The 21,235-nt window shown below is 36.1% G+C and overlaps 1 protein-coding gene across 2 annotated transcripts in view; it reads right to left on the reverse strand.

Annotated features, from left to right (window-relative positions):
• Window positions 1-21,235, reverse strand: part of PIBF1 (progesterone immunomodulatory binding factor 1) — a gene marked incomplete at both ends in the record, with an annotated part of 126,385 nt that overhangs the window by 22,245 nt on the left and 82,905 nt on the right. For both annotated transcript variants that reach the window (XM_084277201.1, XM_084277200.1), the window contains 4 exons: window positions 444-528; window positions 9,809-9,939; window positions 15,239-15,341; window positions 19,403-19,493. In XM_084277201.1, the coding sequence (XP_084133327.1) occupies window positions 444-528; window positions 9,809-9,939; window positions 15,239-15,341; window positions 19,403-19,493 (410 nt within the window). The remainder of the gene's footprint in view (window positions 1-443; window positions 529-9,808; window positions 9,940-15,238; window positions 15,342-19,402; window positions 19,494-21,235) is intronic.

Here is a 21,235-nt window from a genome sequence, read left to right on the forward strand (position 1 = left end):
CCCTGGCAGTGTTCAAGGCCAGGTTGGATGGGGCTTTGAGTACCTCATCTAGTGGAAGGTGTCCCTGCCTATGCCCAAGCGAAACCACCCTGCGATTCTACAATCCCAAGACATACTGTGGCACTTGCAGGACTTAGTAGGTATATCATTTTTATGACCTTTATCTTAATACTTGTTAAATGCCTGCAAAAGATAAACACTTTGCAAGGCATGTCTGTTGTATCCCTAAGAAAATAAAGAACAGAGAGAGAGAGTCTGTAAACTGGGAGTACGATTGAAAGCCTTCTGAGTGCCTGAAAGTCACAATCACCTGTGTTTCTGAAAATGATACACAAAAAAATTCAACAGATTGAACCAAAATAATAAATTTTTTCCCCATGGTTTATGGCTGAGGAGAGAGAAGAAGCACACTTATGGTAGTAATGCTAAAAAAGGAAGATTACCTCACGGTGATTTAGAAGTCTCTCTAAATCTGCTGCCATTTGATTCTTGACACGTAGCAAAGCTGTCTTTTCTTTATTTAAAAGACTGGTAGAAAGAGGACAGGAAATGCAGTCAGCAACAGATAATCTCTTTTAATCTTGTATTCTGGCTGAAATGTGCATTTTCTAAAGTTAAATACTAGCAACAATGAAAATCTGCTCAAATAATTGTATCAAATGATCTTCCTCTATGTTCAAGCATCAAATTTTTATAAATGGGTCTGAATGTACTGCTACATACAAAATCTTGCTTTATTCAAACAGAAATACTATTCAAAGTTTCCATAAAATATAGGGCGCTTTTTTCTGATTGTCTTAAGTATAATTTAAATTATCAGAATCTTCTTTTATTGTGTCTTGGTTTCTTCTAGGCAAAATTAACTCATTCTGTAAGCAAAGTAAGCTTCCTGATATCTACACTTCTATATCAAAATATGGATTTCTTTGTTGTATGTATTGCTAGTAGCAGCACACACTGTTCTCTCAGTATCACATCTTTTTATACAAATAGAAGGAAGAACAACAGCCAGCTCTCTCTTTTAGCTGTGTAGCTTCTGCAGAATTTGTAAATGTATTTTTCCCATTTTTAATGTTATATTCCAGGATAATACAAGTTTGTCCTGTAAAACAAGTATGAAAATTGTTTTAGCATGAAGGCATGCTTTTATAGTACAATGTCAAGTTTAACTTTAATTGTCCTTTGTTTTCTTAGTTCTAGAATATGAACATTTGAAATGCTCAGCAAACACATTCTGATTCCAGGCAGCACTTCTAATATAAATAAATGTATTTTCATACTTAGCCTCAACATCAGTTTCCAACAATAAACTTCAGACTAATGCATGCATAATGCCAATATATAATCTAGCTTGTTAAAACAGCCACTGAGATTTTCTTGGAAGACCAATGTGATATATGCCATTATCATAACTTAACTAAATAGGCTGTATGATATAAACTGGAGCATAAATCAACAACTATGCAAAATGCAATTCTGGATATGGAGTGAAAATATGTAATACTGAATACAGGTCAGGAGTTCAAAAGCAAATGTATTAAGCTTTTATAAATTTAATGGAGTAATTGCACATCTTGCAAACACAAATTATTTCATATTCCCAGTATTTAATCCAGAAATGGTCAACAAAATAAGTAAACTTTTTCTTTAATTGGCTGCATATCATCCGCTTGTTTCAAATCAGCAACATCATCCTTTGCCCCAGAGAATTTCTGGCAGTTCCTTGCGAGTTCTGCACTGTAAATTACGACTATCAATTCCTTCTAGCTATTCATTAATTCTCAGAAAAATGGTATGCTTTGGCCAAATTGCTTTGTTGTCTGAGTTATTTAAAAGGAAAGTAGTAAAATCTATTAAAAACTACAAAGACATTTTAATATTTTCAAGAGTTTTATTTTTCTGTGTCATTTTTAATCATGATGAAATTACTGTACTGTTTTTTTTCTGGGTTCATGTGTTAGGACTTACTGATATATCAGTTTTTCTTGGATTTCTGTACTTCCTAACAGCACAAACCAATCCTTTTAGAGAATGACTCAGAAGCTTATTAGAGAAGCAATAATAAAAGTTCCTTTATGCCTTAAATAGTGTACTGAATAAGCATAAACATCGGTGTTCATGACTAAACTGTTCATGTTAAAGGTTCAATTTCAACTACAGAAACAGAACTTACACTAGTTATTCCCTCCGAAACAATATGACATGATTGATCCATGTGGAGCATCTAAGTTTGTTTATGGCCAAATATAGGAATTAAGGCTACTATATCATTCAGTAGCACTTGATGTGTTTTCTGTCATACATATGAATATAGAACTACCAAAGCACGTGCAGACTTTAGATTTAGTAGTTCTGCAATAGATATTCTTTTTCATTATTGCAGAAACAATGAAACGATTCATATACTTCTGAAAGAATATTGGAAAAGAGGCATATATACATTTAACAGAGAGAGAAAGCAGTTTCCAGACACAGCGACAATAAATTCACATCTGTAATGACAAAGTAAAGCAGAAATACCTTAAAAATTCAATTTTGTGAAGAAGACTGACCATTTCAGTCCCTGTTATGAAAACATTCTGAATAGGCATCTTGGATATAGGCAGTCAAGGAAGTTCAAATTTTATCCTATGTTACACTTCCTTCAAACAGTAGTTTAACCTAATCCACTTTTAATTGTCGCTGTAATGATTCAGAGAGTAGCTTTACAGCTTGTTTTCAGCTGACCTAAGTGAAAACTATTGTTGAAAGATCATCCTTCCCTAAATACATACTGGTAACCTGCTCTTTGTGTTAGTACTAGAGAATTTATGACCACATAAGTAAGTCACCTTACCAATTTGGATGGAAGTTGGAGGGTTTTTAAAGGTTATTTTTCACGTGGATCACCAAAAGACCTTGATTTACCATGTACAGTGGAAATCCACAGGAAGGTAAGGATGAGACTGCTCCATTTCGTGACAGAGTGCTTTAATGGTCTTAGTATGATTCTGAAACTACAATTTACAAGACTAGACAAACACGCTTCTCACACCTAAGCTCAAGGGCTATAACTTTCCTCTGAAGAGACAGGAGGATCTTCTTGACCATTTTTAACTAAACATACTTTTAAGTCTCCATGACCCAGACGTGTACTAGAATACTAAAGACTAAAAGAAGTCTTCCCATGGCTTGTTCTGGTGCGAAAACGTGTGAACGCCTGGGAGAAATGGGCTGTGTTGAAATGAGCTAATATCCCTGGAGTTACTTCACAGCCCAAACAGCTGTTTTTACACTGCACAGGGCAAACATGGAGCACGCTGTGCTCCACAGTCCAGGTTGCTGACTGCTCCATCCTGAGTGTGGAGAAGGCGGCCTCTGTGATACATCGTATAACCATGGTCCCAAATGTCCAGGTTGAAGAATTAACTGAAAAGCAATGCAGCTCCTGTTTGTTTTGTGTGCCTGGGTTTCCAGAAACAAACAAAACGTCTGGGAGGAGATTCAGTTTCATGCCATCATGCTTTCAAAACCTAGCCAGGTATGAATCCAGGTACCAGGAATGCAGGACTTACCATGGAATACACTTGTCATGTACATACACAACATTGTTCATAGCAACCGCTGGCTTGTTATGTTTTGCTTTATTCAGGATCTAAAGCCAAGGTAGCTTGGCTATCATACGACATTTTTAGGTGACACAATTTTTCTGGAGAATGGAAACTAACATTTCCCAGCCTCAGACATCTAAAGCTTTTTGGATTTGGGCAATTAAACCATCTTTTAAAACACTGGTCTAAATATATTAGCTACCAGCCTGTTTGGAAGCTTCTATTATTAGATGTTCTGAATAATATGCTTATGCTGCACACACTAAATAAACATGGGCTCATATATTACTGGCTTTTATTATTACTTCAGCTTGGGAAAAAAAAAAGTAGGCTTCTTTTTTGGTGTACCCTGAATGCTCTAAGAAATACTGATTGTGCCTTTCTATTAATTTCATGTTAGAGCACAACAAAATTAAAAACTGAAGTTCACTCTTGAAGGTTTTTTTTTTGCATTTTATGTTCATAAACACGTATTACCACAAAAAAACCCAAACATGAAAATAGCATATGTGAAGTTTTTTTACATACAACTGTTTAATATACGCATATATTGCAGCTATCCCTTCTCTGCAAATTAAAGATGAATAGCTCAAAGGAGACAAGTAATTTTTTTAAAGTCTTGGTCAGATTTTCTTTTTAAGTCAGGTAGTGACTTATATATAAAAAAATCTGCAAATAAAAGCTCTTCAGAATAAAAAATAGATGAAAAATTTGTAATCTCTCATCGTGTGGCTAAATAACCACAGATTAGGACAGCTTTGCTTAATGATTTTAATTGGAGTGCTTCGAGTAGCACAAAAAATTCATTTAGTGTAAATTTAAGTTACTTATTCAAATTGTAAAAAACCAACAACCCAAAAATCAACAAAAACCACTCAGACAACTTTTAAAAAGTTGTAAAACAGGTCAGAAAAAGTTAATTTGTAGAAAGAAAGAAACATATTTCTACAGATTTTCTTTGGAGGCTTTCTCAGGTAAACTACAGTAGTGTCGGAATAGATGATGCGTACTTCACCGAATGGTAATGTTCTCCTAAAAAGCTCATTGCCCATTCTGTGATGGGAAAAACTCAGCTAACACTGTATGCTGAGCTTCATAATGTTTGGATGGCAATTAGAAAACCCAAAATGTTTAGGTAAGAAACATTTCAGCACATAGCTTTTTAGTGAGTAAAATCCTCGTGCTGCTTCTAGATTTGCCGCACAGTCGGGCTTTTGAGTGCTTTGGGGTAAGAGAACCACTTTTAAAACCAGCCGTTGGTAAGGAGAAATTCGAGTCACTGCATTTAAAATAAATACCCTCTCTTTATGAATAAAGTCCTGTTTAATGTCTCCAGTTATTTATAAACCTAGATGTTTTTAGCAGAAAATTATGTACTGAAACTACAATTACTTCACTACACACAGAAGAATGAAATCCAGAGATTTGTTTTCCCACAGCATGACACAGTTACAAGGCATTTCTTTTCAAAAGGAGTGCTAAATGTGATATTTTCATTTCTGGTTAAGGACTGTGTGCTAGAGAGTTTTCTACAAAGTAGGAAGGAGTTATCCTCATTCATACCACTGCTCTTACTAACCGTGGCTATTTACTTTTATCAACGAGAGTGCTGTGTGCACTAACATAAATGAGAGGTTACTTAACAGAGTATTTTGAGATACGTGGACCACCTATAAATTCATCCTGCAGATGCCATGTCACTCAAGACCAGGGGTTTTGTATCTGAAGTGTATCCGCAGGTACACAAGCCCACGAGGTGTTCTACTCCCAGGGCTTCCTCAGTTCTCTCCTCAGCCAAGTGCCAGCGCAGCCTGGGAGAATTCTAAGGGGTTAGGAAGGAGAGTGGCAGTGAACATATGTGTGGGCAACATTTCACAGGGCTTCGGTTATCCCTGAACAACCTCTACTTTTGAGTGGTAACACACTGGTGCCGTCACACCTGAATTTAAGCAGAAATGTCACGCACCTGTAACAACCTGAAGATGGGGCCCCGAGTTGTTGATGTAAATGACTAACAACATTGACAGCTGTTCAGCTAAGTATTTGCTCCAACCACAGTAGCTCTTGCAGTTCTTAGTGAAAGCACTAGAGATCCACAGAACTGTACGAAAGGTGTCCAGAACACACACACTTCTAACAAGCTATCAAAGTAGCTTCAGCTCTGGTGGAATATATTACTTTAAGGCTTTGATTCAGTCAGGTCCCTATTTTGACTATTCATCTCCTTTTAAGGAGGTTGGATGAGGCTTTGAGCCACCTAATCTAGTGGAAGATGTCCTTACATATGGCAGGGGGATAGAATTAGACGATCTTTTAAAGGTCCCTTCCAATCCAACCATTCTTTGATTCTGTGATTCAATTTGACAGCTACTGACACAAGCAACTTGGAGTACTATTTGAACAGTCCTTTGAGTATGACATTTTCCTATGTAGGGTCTGAAAGACAGCCTTAGCTCTAGACGTAGGAAACTTAAGGATAAGGCATATAAAGTGTTCTGGTTAAAGTGAACTTTGAAGATCACATTGGAAGGAAACCTGGATGGATCTGCAGGACTTCTCAGGAGTATTACATCAAAATGATCCACCCAAATCTATCCCACTCCTTCTGGAAATAACTGCTGTCAGAAATTACACTTTCATAGCTTGATGCAGTGTGGAGAATCCTGAACACATATGTTGACTGTCAAAGGACCACATTATAAGTCACTTTAGGCCATTTTGTGAAAAATTGGTAATAATATAGCACAAAAATACCCACAGCCCAAACTAAGGATATTGCTGTCATAGATAGCCTTCCTCATAGCTGCCTTCCTCTTGTGCTGATTTCATCAAGACTGTGTATTTCATCACAGAATCAAACCCATGTCCAATAGCAACCAACAGCCTTCTCAACAGACAAGGAAATACAAAGAACTGCAGGCTGCTGCAAAACATTTGTAAGGTTGCAAGAAAGTACTTACTCATCATCCTTGGAAAACTGCTGGAGCCTAACCACCCCAGAGGTACTTTTAGAAAAGATTATTGGCTGTCACCACTGTGCACAGAAGCCAATTATGGATTAAGTCTAAAAAAGTAAATAAATTCACTTGCAAATTAGTTCTCACTGATCCCTCCACACTCGAGTTAAGTGAGAGGTGATAGAGAACACTGGCACTAGTAACACAGATGTGACTGCTCAGCTTAGGGAATCCATGATTTACATAATGCAGAACCATCTCTCTTGATGAGCAGACGAGATATAAAAAGAATCACAGGAAAAGAACGCCCCTGTACCACGGATTCTGCACAGTAAACACGAAGGAAGGAAAAGCACAACCAAGCATAGGGTAGTTGTGAGGATAAAAGTAAGTATTCAGTCCTGAGTGTCAGAGTGCAGGTCCATCAATATTCTGTAAATTTGTCTGCAATCCAGTAGTGATATAAGAGATTAAAAAAAACAACACACCATATTCAAGAGAATCATTAGTATTTTTAAAGGTCTCAAAACAAGAATTTGAATATTATTTTCTGTCAGCTGGCACTTGTGAAATTGTTTCCTAGAAATAAAACTAATGCATGTATTGTATGTAAAATTTAAAAAAATAGTAATGTACTTTGTGCAACTGCAACTTTAAAATGCTACTGCAGAACTGCAGTATTAAGTATTAATTATAGGTAACAGCTGAAAAAGAACATTTCGTTTTGAAATGGCTTTACAAATATTAGCTATTTCCCTTAGCTCTGAGATATAGAGAAACCAGACTTCATAAACCATGTTTAGTGTTTTGACTATTACTTTTCTAATAGCAGCAACATTATCTGCAGAATTTAGGGCCCTCCTCGAGGAGCACTAATTCTCTGAACTCATCCTCTCAAAAATATTCCACACATCAACCAACAAAATGCCGTTTAACAAACTAAGAAAGACTGATAGGAATAGTGGTCTAAATCTTTTCATCCAGCAGAGCTTCATTTGGCATATATTTAGAAGGGATTACCATTAATTTACTTAAATCCCATTCTGATTCAGTTCTGGAATATCTGGGAGCTAGACTGGTCTACAAAGTAATCTGAAATCACCTAAAGGGTATTTTAATTTAAAACTTTCATCAGCAGATTCCAAAAGGCTATCCTCATGACAAAAGACTGCTGAAGTGTGATGGTAGTCTGGTTAGAAATCCCTTCCTCTAACCTTTCTCTTGCTTGATGGGAAAGCAAAGAGACAATTAATTATCAATTTCATACCAGATTATGACTTCTCCTGTGCTCCAGGGAGTATCAGCTAAGAATTTAGGACATTTGTCTTATATGTGGAGTTATGCACGGCAAAATTAGGGACTACAGATATGTACCAGAAATCCTAAAACAATTAGGCTGTTTCCAAGAATTTCACTGGCCTACGAAACGCCAGCAAAGTTGAGGCAAAACTGTGATAACGGAGTAGCAGTTATTTTTAGTTTACAAGGCGTATTGGAAACTACAGGGAAAAAAAAAACCCTCTTAACAAAATATATGCAAAGTAAGTGTTACTTTTTGCTACAAAACCATGAAGGATAAAAATATTTTCTTGTCAGACCACACTTTCATTTACAGACACACGGAGTAGTGGTGAGCACACCCCGGCTCACCGCAGTAGATTACTGCTGGTATGTTTACCATGAATACTTGCACTGTGGTGCAGATCCATTTTCTTCCTTAACCTCAGGCCCCTTAGATGCCAAAAATTCCCCTTATAGTTAATGGAGAGTAACAGGCATCTCTAGCAAATGCCTCATAACATCCAAAATCTGATTTACTTTTTGGAGATGCCACTTCCTCCATGAACTACTAAGGAAAGCTGACATGACCTAGTTCCTAATTTAGGCACCTTAAATTTGTAGGCTTAATTTAGGAAGAATATCTGAGCACACAGGTTATTTGTAATGAGCCATAAAAAGTCAAGAGAATCAATGTTAACAATGCATTTAAGTTCCTATATATTTTAATGCCACAAAACATACACTCTCAGAAATGACCTTGCCTATCTACTCCCTTCTTTTTCCTACCTTTCAAGAGAGTTTTGAACAACTGTGTGAATAATAAAAGAGGTTTCCATGCTACTGAAAATTTTATTTGCTACCGACCAACTCTTTGATTATTTTATTCATAACTGGAAGATAAGACATATATGATCTTTCATCTCCTGGAAAAATACAATATAAATTATAAATTCCTCTTATATCAAGTTTAGGAAAATAATAAAACCAATAATAAAAACATTTAATTCTGGAATAATAAAAGATTGATTGCTACTGAATCAAAGTTAAGCCCAGTGAAAGATACCTTGCCAGAAGTATGAATGAGTATTTCTGTTTCTTTGTAAATGTTTCAATTTATGTATAGATGATTGACTTGGAGAATAAGCATTTTAGGTATTTCTCAAGGCTTAACAAACACTATCCCAAACTGTCAAAACACTCTGAATAGATACTTATGTAAGACAGTATGTAGGATAAAGGATTTAGCTCTAGTGAGTCCTACTATTTCTATTTTCATTGCTTCAACATATTTATTGGGATAAACCTCCTGTATTTTTCATAATACAATCCCATTATTGCCTCATAATTGTTACGCATGTGTTTCCTAAACCAATATACCACATAAACACCTAGCAGTTAAAATGCTACTTCCTCTCTAGTGCAGTGGCACACAGTTATCCACTTCCTTGAAAATCAAGGGGCAGATTACTTTATAACAACTTACTTGGGAACCCAGTGTTAAAACATAGTTGATAAAGCTATACGATAGTGGGAAATTGTTCAGTGGTCAGAGACTTCTGACCAGCTGGATATAACAGTAAATCAGCCTCCACTAAAGGTAAGCTGCTTGAAATACCCTTTGCTGGTGGACTGGTCTATTATTTTTCTCTGACTTTATGTCTTTATTTTTACTTTTATAGGCCTGGTGTGTCATTCTTCCTTTTACTCTTTTGAACTTTCCTCTATTTCACCAGAGCTCTTCGTAATGCCAGACTCACTTTAAACCTGTCACCGCTGCTTTTCGAAACCTAAAGCCTCTTTTTCTGACAGTATGAAGGAAATCACAGATGATAAGAATTCCAGCATAAAGACTGGACTTAGTCAATGATTCAGTGTCAGCACCTCCGACTTTATGGCAAATAACATAGCTATTTTCTAATGCTAAACATATAAGTGATTCTACTTTCAGTTTAAAATAAACAAACAGTGATTTTTGGTTACCTGACATCTTTTTCAAGCTGTGTAATATGTTCTTTCTGAAGATTTATTTGAGAATCTCTCTGTTGTACAGTTTCAATGAGGTATTTGTATGGCTGTTGTACTTGACTCAACAAAGAATTTGCTCTGTCAAGCTGCCAAAAAAAAGAGGTATTACTATTAAAAGTTTTATAATAATCTTGAGCAATATAACAAGATCATTCACTAAAATATGTATAGAATTAAGATCACACGTCAAGATTTAGCAGTTTCAGCAGCTGGAGTACATATAAGTCAAAAATACCAACTAGATTCCTTAAGAACGAAATTAAAATCTTTTAAAGTTTAGATAAAAACAGGTCTAACAGAATGAATTAATTGGAACATGGTTAAGCTTTCCAATTAATTTATCAAATCTCTGAAAAGATTAAACAGTCTGCATTCGACTAGTTAGACTCAGGAGCCTGTTTTCCTATTTTGTGTTGTCCAAAACAAACAGGGAAAAAACCCCACAACCCATTTTACAGACCTAGCTTATTTAAGTAGTATTTCAGGGCTTAAAACAATTGTATTTTTCACTTACACACAATTTTCAAACATGAGACACTGTTTCCCTCTTTCTTTGATTCTATTATGTATTTTTATTACATTTTTACTTTTGGTCTCTATACTCTGTCAAATGTGCAAAGAACTTAGACTGTAATGGCTCACATTTATTAAAAAACAGTGCTTACTTTACTGGCCTTACTAAAAGGTCATTTAAATCTGCTTAATTTAAAAAAGTGAAATGAAAGTGACATTGCACTTCTGCAAATTAATGCAAATCTTTAAGTATTGTTTAAACACATTAGTTCCTTCAGGAAATACCTATTCTAGCCCACAGTGAAATTCCAAGTGCATTGTAGAGATGTTAAAAGAAAGAAAAAAGCCAGATGGCAGTTGTCTTCTTGAAGAAACTAATGATCTTAAATAAATGGATAGGCAATTAAAAAGGCTTCTATTTTTCTAAGAGTGCAAGCTATCAAAAGAGATCTCTTTTGAGGAACAGAAAAGGGTATTTACATGACAAACCGGTAATTCCAAGACATGAAATCCTAATCTCTAGGATGGTCTAAAACCTGCAGTATAAAACTTTGAGGCTGCCATTATAGGAGAAAATTAATCCAACTGATCTTGTTTGGAATCCTGTTCTTGATAGCCTAAGAACTTTCCAAGGATGCTGTCATCACAGCATGAAGTTCCTCATTGTTCTTGCTGATAAGAATTAAAGTACTTCAGTCTCAGAAAGGGCAACTGAAGTGGTGTAAGCTTGGTTTGATGCTGCTAAGTGATCTGTTAACCCGCTAACTTTGCCAGCTAACAACTGTGCTGCAGTTATGAAAAAAGGTTATCCCTTCCCTCTCCATGATGGCGCTTTGCTGCCTCTTTCATTCTATAAATATAAAAAAGAGGCTGTCATTAAACTGTAAACAACTGAGCATTAAACACATTTAATGGATCTATTTCACTAATATACACACATGTATATAAAGAGCATCATTCTTGAGCAAAAGCATTTTGCTCAACTTTGCACTTAAGTATTTCTGTGTCATTTGTTTAAGTGATAAACCTAATACCTTGCAATCAGACATTTATTATTTAAGTAATAAATTTAACTGGAAGGCCAATGGTATCTTGGGTTCCATCAGAAGAGGGGTGGCCAACAGGGACAGGAAGGTGATTGTCCCTCTCTACTCTGCCCTCATGAAGCCCCATCTGGAGTTCTGTACCCAGATCTGGGGCCTGCAATACAGGAAAGATGTAGAACTGTTGGAGAGAGTTCAGAGGAGGGCCACGAAGATGATTAGAGGGCTGGAGCACCTGCCCTACAAAGAGAGGCTGAGGGAGCTGGGCTTGTACAGCCTAGAGAAGAGAAGGCTGTAGGGGGACCTCATTGCAGCCTTCCAGTACCTGAAGGGAGCATACAAACAGGAGGGGATTCAACTTTTAAAAGGGTAGATAATGGCTGGACAAGGGGGAATGGATTGAAGCTAAAGGAGGGAAGCTTTAGGTTAGCTGTTAGGGGGATGATTTTTACAAAGAGAGTAGTGAGGTGCTGGAACAGGCTGCCCAGAGAGGTGGTGGATGCCCCATCGCTGGAAGTGTTCAAGGCCAGGTTGGATGTGGTTCTGGGAAACCTTGTGTAGCTCCAGGCCTGGAGGTTGGTGGCCCTGCCTGTGGCAGGGGGGCTGAAACTCTATGATTCTTGGGGTCTCTTCCAACCCAGACCATTCTATGATTCTATGATTTGTCCCTGAACAGATATTTCTTATCGATAGCTGAAGGATTTCACCTTTGTTCAGCTTGATCTATACTCTCTCAAAGCGAGATGTAAACCTGTAAAAATGTGTCAGTCAAGGCATACAAAAAGCACCAATGTAACGGCATAACGAAGGCTTGAAAAAGTCCTTCAGCAGCATGCCAAAAAAACCCTGCTTAGTAAATGTCTTTGTTTAGGATATCACTTTTACTGAATACTGACATGGTATTTGCTTTTTAAGTTACACAAAGACCATATTAGCCTTCTAGGCAGAAGAGACTGTCTGTCCATGGGTTCTGACACTACTGCTGAAAACCTCTGCAAAGTGAATTTATGCTAAAATTTGGATTGGACACTAAATGTAGTAACTGCAGATCACTACTTTGCAGAGCTGATATCTAGCCTTCCACTTAAACTGAGAGACACATGAAGTGAGTTGCAGAGGCAATTAACTGATGAGCACTAACTGAGGATCTTTCTTGGGTCATGAGAATTCCTTTTTTCTGTTTGTCCTAGAAAACAAATCCTCTATGGTATGAAGTAAAACTCATTACCTATTTCAACTGTGCAGGTCACTGCTATGCAAAGCAACAGAAAGAAAACTTTAAGAGAAAACTTTCTATTGCTGTATCAGAGACGCAAAACCAGACAGGAGCCTAATTAAATAATGCCCAACAAACTATAGTGGCACCAACTGAAGACTGCCATGATTTTTTTCAGCAGCTGAGCTTTTTCACAGGGTTCCAACTTTCATGCAGGCACACTGCACCAGACTTCCATCAAATGAATGAAATTATGGAGATGTCAATATTTTCTTCTTGGTAATGCATGACTTTTCCATAAGACCAGTACAATTCTTTTCTACAAAGTTCCATAGCAATTGGTTGAGGGCAGTCCAAAAAGAGAATCTTAGAAAGAACATCCATTGCAGCTATTGAAATTTTTTTTTTCCTCTCTCCTTTAAAGGACTTAAAAAAAAAGATTGAATCATAAATACTGCAGTGAAATACCAGTATTTAATCCAAGTTCAAAAGAAAAGTTGGTTGAGTCACTTTGGCATAAACTTTCAATCCATATTCTATATTTCATCTAGGTAACTGAATAAAATGCCAGTCAAAGAATAATAATGGGCTATCTGAGCATGCTGTAGATTACAGGATGTTTTCCTCCTTTAAGAAAACTGTATTAGGAAAAACAAGGAAGATCATAGCTTGGAGTAGAAATCTTATTCAGGAGACGCAGTAAAGACAGCAAACAGAAGCTTAAGAACATTATATAAAGGAAGATAAAACCAGCAATCAGTATAAAATTTGAAATGCACAAAATGTATAAAAGAAGATACAACTGCAAGGACAAAGTTGATACTAACAGGCATAGAACTCTTAAAACAAAGGAAAAAAAAAAAAGGAGCAAATGAATCCTAGAAAGAGTACAAGCCATTATGGCAGAGATGTAGTAAAACCAGATATAATGCCAAAGAAAAAACATAAATTTTCAATTAAAAAGTTGCCCTCTGTTAGAAAATAAGTCAGCTGATCAGTTTGTATAACATGAGAACTATGAACTATTTTCCAGTCCATTAAAAACAAGTGTAAGCTCTTTGTGCACATATTGGGGAATGGTTTGAGTAACTGTTATCAAACAAAATGGCCTATAATCATAGGTACAATTTAAAAAAAAAAAGAAAGAAATCTGATGAAGCATTCAGACCTGAATGCCACACATGAGTTTCATAGAAAGCAGGTCTTGAAAGATTTTATTTAACCTTATGAATTTGATGTCAATAGGTTTAGTAGCTGTGTGCCAGCTAACTGTAAGACATGTAACTTCAGACTGGATGACATTCTGATGTAATCTGTACAATTATAGATAAAAAAGATCAAGAAAGGGATACATGATATCTCATGGGAGAATAAACATGAGGTGAAGATGTTCTAGTGGAATTTTGCAGGAATTTGAACTAAGGTCACCAGTACTGATCTAGAAGCAAATATAAAGCCACTGTGGGTAAGAAGAAATGTACTGAAGTGGAAACCAGACAGATTTAAGTGGGACATAAAGCACAGATTTTATTAATGATAGTGAAAGAATAATGATAGAGAAAAATGCAAGGATAACAATGGATTCATAAACCTCTCGATGTCTTCAAGTCAAGAAAATTTGAAAGATACATGTTAGTCAAATGGATTCTTAGGTTGTACCTAAGAAAAATCCGTAACAACTTGTAGTGTTGGTTAAAAAAAAGATGTACAAAAACTTCACTGTTCATGTATATTTCATTGAAATAATATATACACACACATAAATACATAAAATTAATGTAATTTTAAAATAAGTAAAAAATGCAAGTATTTGCACTGTGGAGTACTTGGGTGTAGTTATCCCAATTTATGGCTTTAAAAATCAAACTTTTAACCACACTCCTGGAGTAGTCAGCCTAGAAATTCCATATAGTGGCAATATCTAAGAGCAAATCTAGAAGTTCTTTGGTTCCTAAAAGATACTTAGAAGGCAATCTTAAAAATACTTTAGAAAATTAGTTCACCTAATTCTGGAAGATTTCAACTTGAATTCTGTTTAGTCTTTGTTCTCCACAGCAATGCAATATGTGATTTCAGGTATACAGAATTTTAAAAAATCATGAAATTAAACTCATTGTAACAAAGTAAAAAAAAAAAAAAGCAAACCACCTTTTTTTTTAAAGCAGCTTATGTTAAACATTCACTAGATTTGTGTATTCAAAGACTCAGAACTGAACAATGTAGAAAAGGATTTCTAGAAATATCTTCAGAAGTCATTTAAGAGAAGAGTTGTGTAAAAAGTAACGAGGTATTTGTTGAACATTGAACAATTAACTATTAAACAGAACAAACTAGATTTGGCTAAATACTCTTCTGTACAAAAATCAGAACATTGTCTGTCTGGCTTACACTCTAGCCTGTAAAGCAATCCCTCCTCAGATCTTCGTTTCAAAATACAATATAAATGTCTTTGAAAACGTTTATCATGAAGTTTTGGTTAATCATGAGGTCATTTTTTGACATCAAATGGACAATAAACACTGCTTAGAAAATATTTCATTTTATGAACAGCTGTTCTGCAATGTTTATAGCCTCTACAGATTTGATTTTATTTTTTTTGCAGCAGTAATTTACCTCTTGTGAAATCTGTGTTACTTGTTCCTTCTGATGTTCCAGATCTTTTACAAGCAACGAGTTTTGCTTTTCTAGCTGCAGTAACCTCCTTGCCAAGTGAACACTGTGCCAATAAAAAGCAAGCTCAAGTTGAGTTTTGTCCAATATATGCAAAAGAAATTCTCACATTTATGCTTCAGAACTTGATTGCCTACTTTTTCATCAATGCTTAAAGACTAATGTATATAAACTATATAGTGAAACATGCAGAATGGTGAAAGTGAGAAAAAGAATGAAAGAATGAAAATAGTGCAAAATTGAAATTGCATTCCCATAGTTATGCCACTGTAATATTTTTTACAATGTAATTGCCTATGTAATTTGTACAGTACTCCACAATTACAGTAATCAGGTCAAAATGTTTCAACTATTTATGAGTATTTACTTTTTTAGCAACTTTAGGAAATCGCTGTACTTGGCTTTTTTTAAAAAAATGCACAGTAATACACATTTTGTAGAGGAACACTGAAAAATGTAGTATTTTATAATTTTCAAAACAGAGGCAAAATTCTTTTGTCTGATGTTTAATATGCTAAATAATTGTTATTGCCACTTAAAACCCCCCTCCAAACTTGTATGCAGATCCCCAAATTAGCTTAGAAGTGAAAAGAAAGGATTATTGCACTACTTAAACACTCTAGTTAAAAAATTAGATCCACAACCTCCTGGATGTTTCATGACCAAAGTCAAAAGATTTCATTACTGATTCAACAGCATAGCTCTATAGGCAGCATTGGGAAAGTTCAGTATACAACTGTAGAGCCTACTTCCAGGCATCTAACCCAGTCTCTGACATTGTTATTGATCATTTGGTTCTATTTATTATAGTCTGTGGAACCTGACTATATTCCACTCCAATGAACTCCTTGATGGTAAACTGAAATGTACTCCAAACCTCACTGACTGTACTGATCAGAACTAAATCTGTTATAATGGGAGGTTAGGTGCCATAATTAGATATATAAATTTATGTATCCTGTAATGAATCCTGACATCTTTGTAGGATTTAGCAGTTTAGGAGCTTATTATCAAAATTGTGCTTGGAGAATCCATCACTGTACCCTTCTGTGTTTAGGTACTCCATTCACCAATCTATTTCACAATATGACATGGGAAAATTAGAGCTTTAAAAATAAGGAAGATATAAAGGGCTAATACCGCTTTTTAGTGTCCCTCCACCCCTTTACCACAACAATCTATCCTTCCAGTCAAATGTGTGCCATTTTTTGGAAACTTGCATACTGAAGAAAGGGAGAAGTCACTCCAGTTAAGATCTTAGCCTCTCAATGCTTACCCTCCACAAATTGAAAATCTAAGACTGCTGGTCTCCAAATAATAGATAGCAAAGTGTTATCCAGTTCTTTACCAGGATACTGAATCTATAAGAGTGCAAGTGGTCTAAAGCAGACCAGTAAGGAGATTATAATTACCCTTAAGGTAAAGCTTAGACTGTGTAACAGCAAATAAGTAAATAAATTATCTGAAAATTTGACCAGTCATAACTTCCACCTTCTTCTCAGTGAAAGATAATATGCTTTCAGATTTGGTAGAAGTCTTTATTTTCTTCACCAGTGTTATAAACCTATATCATACAGTCTTTTAGTTTCACCTTATATGACAATCACCTGAAATTCTCAATAGCATTCACTAAGAGGGTGGTTCTCTGAGTTCCTACTACAAGGAACATTTGATGTGTAAACAAGAACTGAGAAAAAGAGAAAATAATTCTCCAAACTACTTACTTGGATTTTTATTTAGGAGCTATGAGATATGTGTTAAGATCCCATCAAGTACAAAAGCAAAATGAACCACTTGTCTAGCTAGGGATCTTCTACATTAGCTATGAAAGTGCAAGGGGAAACATGGGTAATTTCCCATTCCAACTTTGGGAATGTAGCCCATCATAATTTTCACAGCTAGAGCTATTCAGTGAACTTGACCTGAATTTGCAAGTATTTAGGAATAAACACAAGTATGTCTTTAAGGTATACTTGTCAGAATGTATTTTGACTAGTTTAAATTTAAAGCAACAGGGTAAAGGGACTGATCTGCAAAGATGTTATTCTGGAAAACTTTCATTCCTACCATACTAGAAAATTATACAGTGCACAAGGATGTGGTAATTTATTGCTAGAAAAGCACTAGAGTGTTCCTGGTAGTATTCTGACACTTATTAATGGTGTCCCAAATAGTTCTTAGCCATAGCTGAAGAGAGAACACAACAACTGGCAGACAATCATTGCCAATATGTAGTTCACACGAGGCTAGCCTACACTGAGAGGCTGGTTTTATGGAAGTGGGCTACTATATGCCATTTGGTGTGGGTGCTTCTGAACGTTCTCAGGCATGTTTAACTTACTAGTATGTTTGTATGGTGTGTATGGTACCTACATCCAAAGCAGCAAAAAGTTTCAGAGACTGAAGTGCATGCTGCGAACCTGTGATTTCTTCATTTAAGATCACATATGTCTGGAATTAAAGAGTAGGTAGCAAATGCTGAGAAGATTATTCACATTTATAGTGAATATCCTGGAAAGCAATCCTAGGAAGCAGAAAACTTCGTTTCTTTAATGGCTCTAAATATAGAAGTTGGTGCCCTGCTTCCAGGGAGGCATCCACACCTGCTTTGGGCAACCTGTTCCAGTGCCACACCACTCTCACAGGAAAATTTATTCCTAAAATCTAGTTAAAATCTCCCCTCCTTCAGTTTAAACCCATTATCCCTTGTCCTACCACTGCACTCTCTGATAAAAAGTCCCTCTCCATCTTGTCTGTAGATCCCCTTCAAGTACTGGAAGGCTGCCATAAGGTCTCCCTGGAGCCTTTTCTTCTCCAAGCTGAACAAGCCGAACTCTCTCAGCTTGTCTTCTTCATAGGAGAGAAGCCCTGTCTCTGTGGCTCTCCTCTGGACATGCTCCACGTCCTTCTTATGTAAAGGATGCCAGAGCTGGACACAGTACTCCAGGTGGGGTCTCACAAGAGCAGAGGTGGAGATTCACCTCCTGATGGTCAAGCTTCATTTGGTGCAGCCCACGATACAGTTGGCCTTCTGGGCTACAGATGCACATTGTTGAGTTTTACATCCCCTAAGTCCATCTACTCAGGGCTGCTCTCTATTCATTCTCCACTCAGCCTGTAGTTGTGCTTGTGATTGTGCAACTACAAGTCAAATGCTTGGAGTACCACCACCCTAATTGTGGTGTCTCCTCTACCAGGTTGGAGACAGGATTCTGGACAAAATAATCACATTACTCTGACCTGATATTGTGAAAGATGTGGAATCACTATCCATAGAGAAAATCCAAACTTAGCTGCACAAGGTTTTGAATAACTGGATTTGTTCTGAGCATGGTGTTGGACCCTACTGATCTCCAGATGTTCTTTGCATCCTAAATCATCCCACTATTCCATGTTTCTACACTTAGGTTACATTTTCTTTTTATACAGTCTATACATATTTTGAACAACAGTAAAAATTTTGCTATGGTCACAGTTTAAAAATATTATAATTAAACCCACATTCCCTATACTTCACAGTGAGTTGTTGTCTTTATTCTCACAATGAGCCATTCAAATGACACTATCATTTCTTGAAGACAATGTAGAATATTAAAAAAATTACTATGATCAAGAGAGGCCACATATTATTTTTATTTATTGCTCAAATAGTATCAGAGCAAACTAAAGATATATAACTGGAATCAGATCCTGTATCTGTAATGATGAAATAGCAATGCTCTGAAACCTTGGCTTTAATTTCCTGACAGATGTGGTTTTGCTACAATTACATACAATCATTTTGAGAGCATAAAGAACTTATTTCCCATTATATAAATGTAAACAATGTAACTGGTCTGTTTCTACAGCTGTTTAGTTTTATGCAATCAAAAAGCATCTTTCTGACAGACAAGGAAAAAAGATCTTAAAATTACTTAGAAAAATATGTATACTCATTTATACGCATCAATCACATTAACAGGTCCTAGTCTTCATTCTATTCCAGTGCATTTAAAGTCATTTAAAAAAACTGTTAATCAAACTGCCTGGGTTCTAAGACAAAATATAATGCACATATCTTCAGTTACTTTATTTTGAACAAGTAAATTCAGAAGGCACTTCTTTTACCTTTGCTTTAGTCGCCTTTTGGCCGTTGTTGGAACATTAGCACCATACCCATATGAGAAGAGAACCCTTTCAGCTTCAACCTCATTTTCCACTGAAAAACATTGAAGAAAGGTACTGCTGAAGAACAGAATGACAGTGCAAGAACTTACAAACATCTAAGCAATTCTATGTATAATTATACAAACTCAAAGGTACAAACTCACAGAGATTTTTCTAGAAGCTAGATTTTCTGTTGTTGTAAGCTTCTGGCCTTCCGTGGAATAATTTTGCTCACAATAAGCATTAATACAGTGCTGTACATTAATTTCTTACAATGCTGACAAGCTTTTCCCTCTTTGTTTTTCTGATTAACTTAAGGCTTATGCAATATGAAACTATAGGAAATTTATTCACTGTCCTTTAACATTCATATTACTGGTATAGTCACAGAATATGCACTAAGTAGAAGTTTAATTCAGCAATACAGAGCTAGGTTGCTTTTTTTTTTAATAAAGAAATCATTTTCTGTGAACATGTGAGAAAGTAGAGGAAAATAAAATCAGGGAGTGCTTGAGCTGACGAGACATAAAAAAGTCCATGGGACTAGAAGGGACATATCTGAGGTTACTGAGGGAACTGATGTCCCTGTGAGATTGCTACTATAATTTTCAAAAGACTCTGGTGATGAAAAATTTCTGACAACTTGAGCAAAAGAAACGTCATATACCCATTTTCAGAGAAGGGCAAGGAGATTCTTACATTTATGAAGAGTAAAAATATTCAAAATAATCTCTGCATCCACAGATGATTGGTTTCTTAAAACATATTTCTAAGGATTAAAACACATTGGAAATGCTTTGAACAGAAATCCCAATAGCAGCAAGATAAAAAAGTACCTATTTTAATATTTCAGCTTGTGTAATTCAAGTTTCCTTTCTCCTATAAGATAAAGTGTGCCAGGGGAAAAAAAAAGAAACAAAGGAAAAAGAAAAAAAAGGAAAAAAGAAGTGTTTGTGTTGGAGGTAGGCAGGGGCTGAGAGAGAGAAGGGACAGAGAGGAGAAGTAAAGGGGGACAAAGAAAAAGGAGCAGCAGGGGTGTGAGAGAGGGAGCACAAGTGAACACCAGCCCACGCACCACACAACAGCTTTGCTGAATCAAATAGTTGGGAAGAGGAGAAACAAATTTAGGAAATGATGTGACCGTCTTACCTGACTCATCTTTTCTAATGCTCAAGTGCCTCAAAATCAGAAATACCTTCTCTCAACAACTTGCACAACCTATAGCTTCTTTCCTCACTTATATAACAGCCTTTTAATGCTACTTTAAACAAGGATTCTTAAAACACATTTAGAAAGAGAAAAGCCTCTAGTAGAGCACTTGTGAGAAGTCATGTATCTAGTTACATGAAAAACAATACTGAAATTCCAGGAAGTATGACAGAAAAAGTTTACTAATGAGGCAGTACAAAGGCACCAGGACTTCAGATTTTCAAGGGCGTCTTAGTTATGACAGGGAATTCTCCAGTGCCTTAAATACCTCTGGTTCAGATAAACATAAATAAATACTTTAACCTGCCTTTGTCATAATCCTTCCTTTCTGTTACAAATTCAGTGTTGTATGCCACAGAAAACTGTCAGTAAGATCCTGCTCTATAAAATCGTATCTGTCAGCAGTGTCCATGTTAATGTCAGATCGTGAAGACAAACACAAAAAAATTTGGAAATGCTGTAGGTCTCGAGCCAAAGTAATGTTCTGTCTCAGTGGATGCTTCTCTTACCTTCTCTCATATCTTTCCAGGCTCTTCACTTGGCTTTGTGATGTAAAATATAGTTTTACAAGTTAGGGACACTTCT

This window comes from Gallinula chloropus (assembly GCF_964237585.1).
Source record: "Gallinula chloropus genome assembly, chromosome: 1".
Taxonomy (NCBI): Eukaryota; Metazoa; Chordata; class Aves; order Gruiformes; family Rallidae; genus Gallinula; species Gallinula chloropus.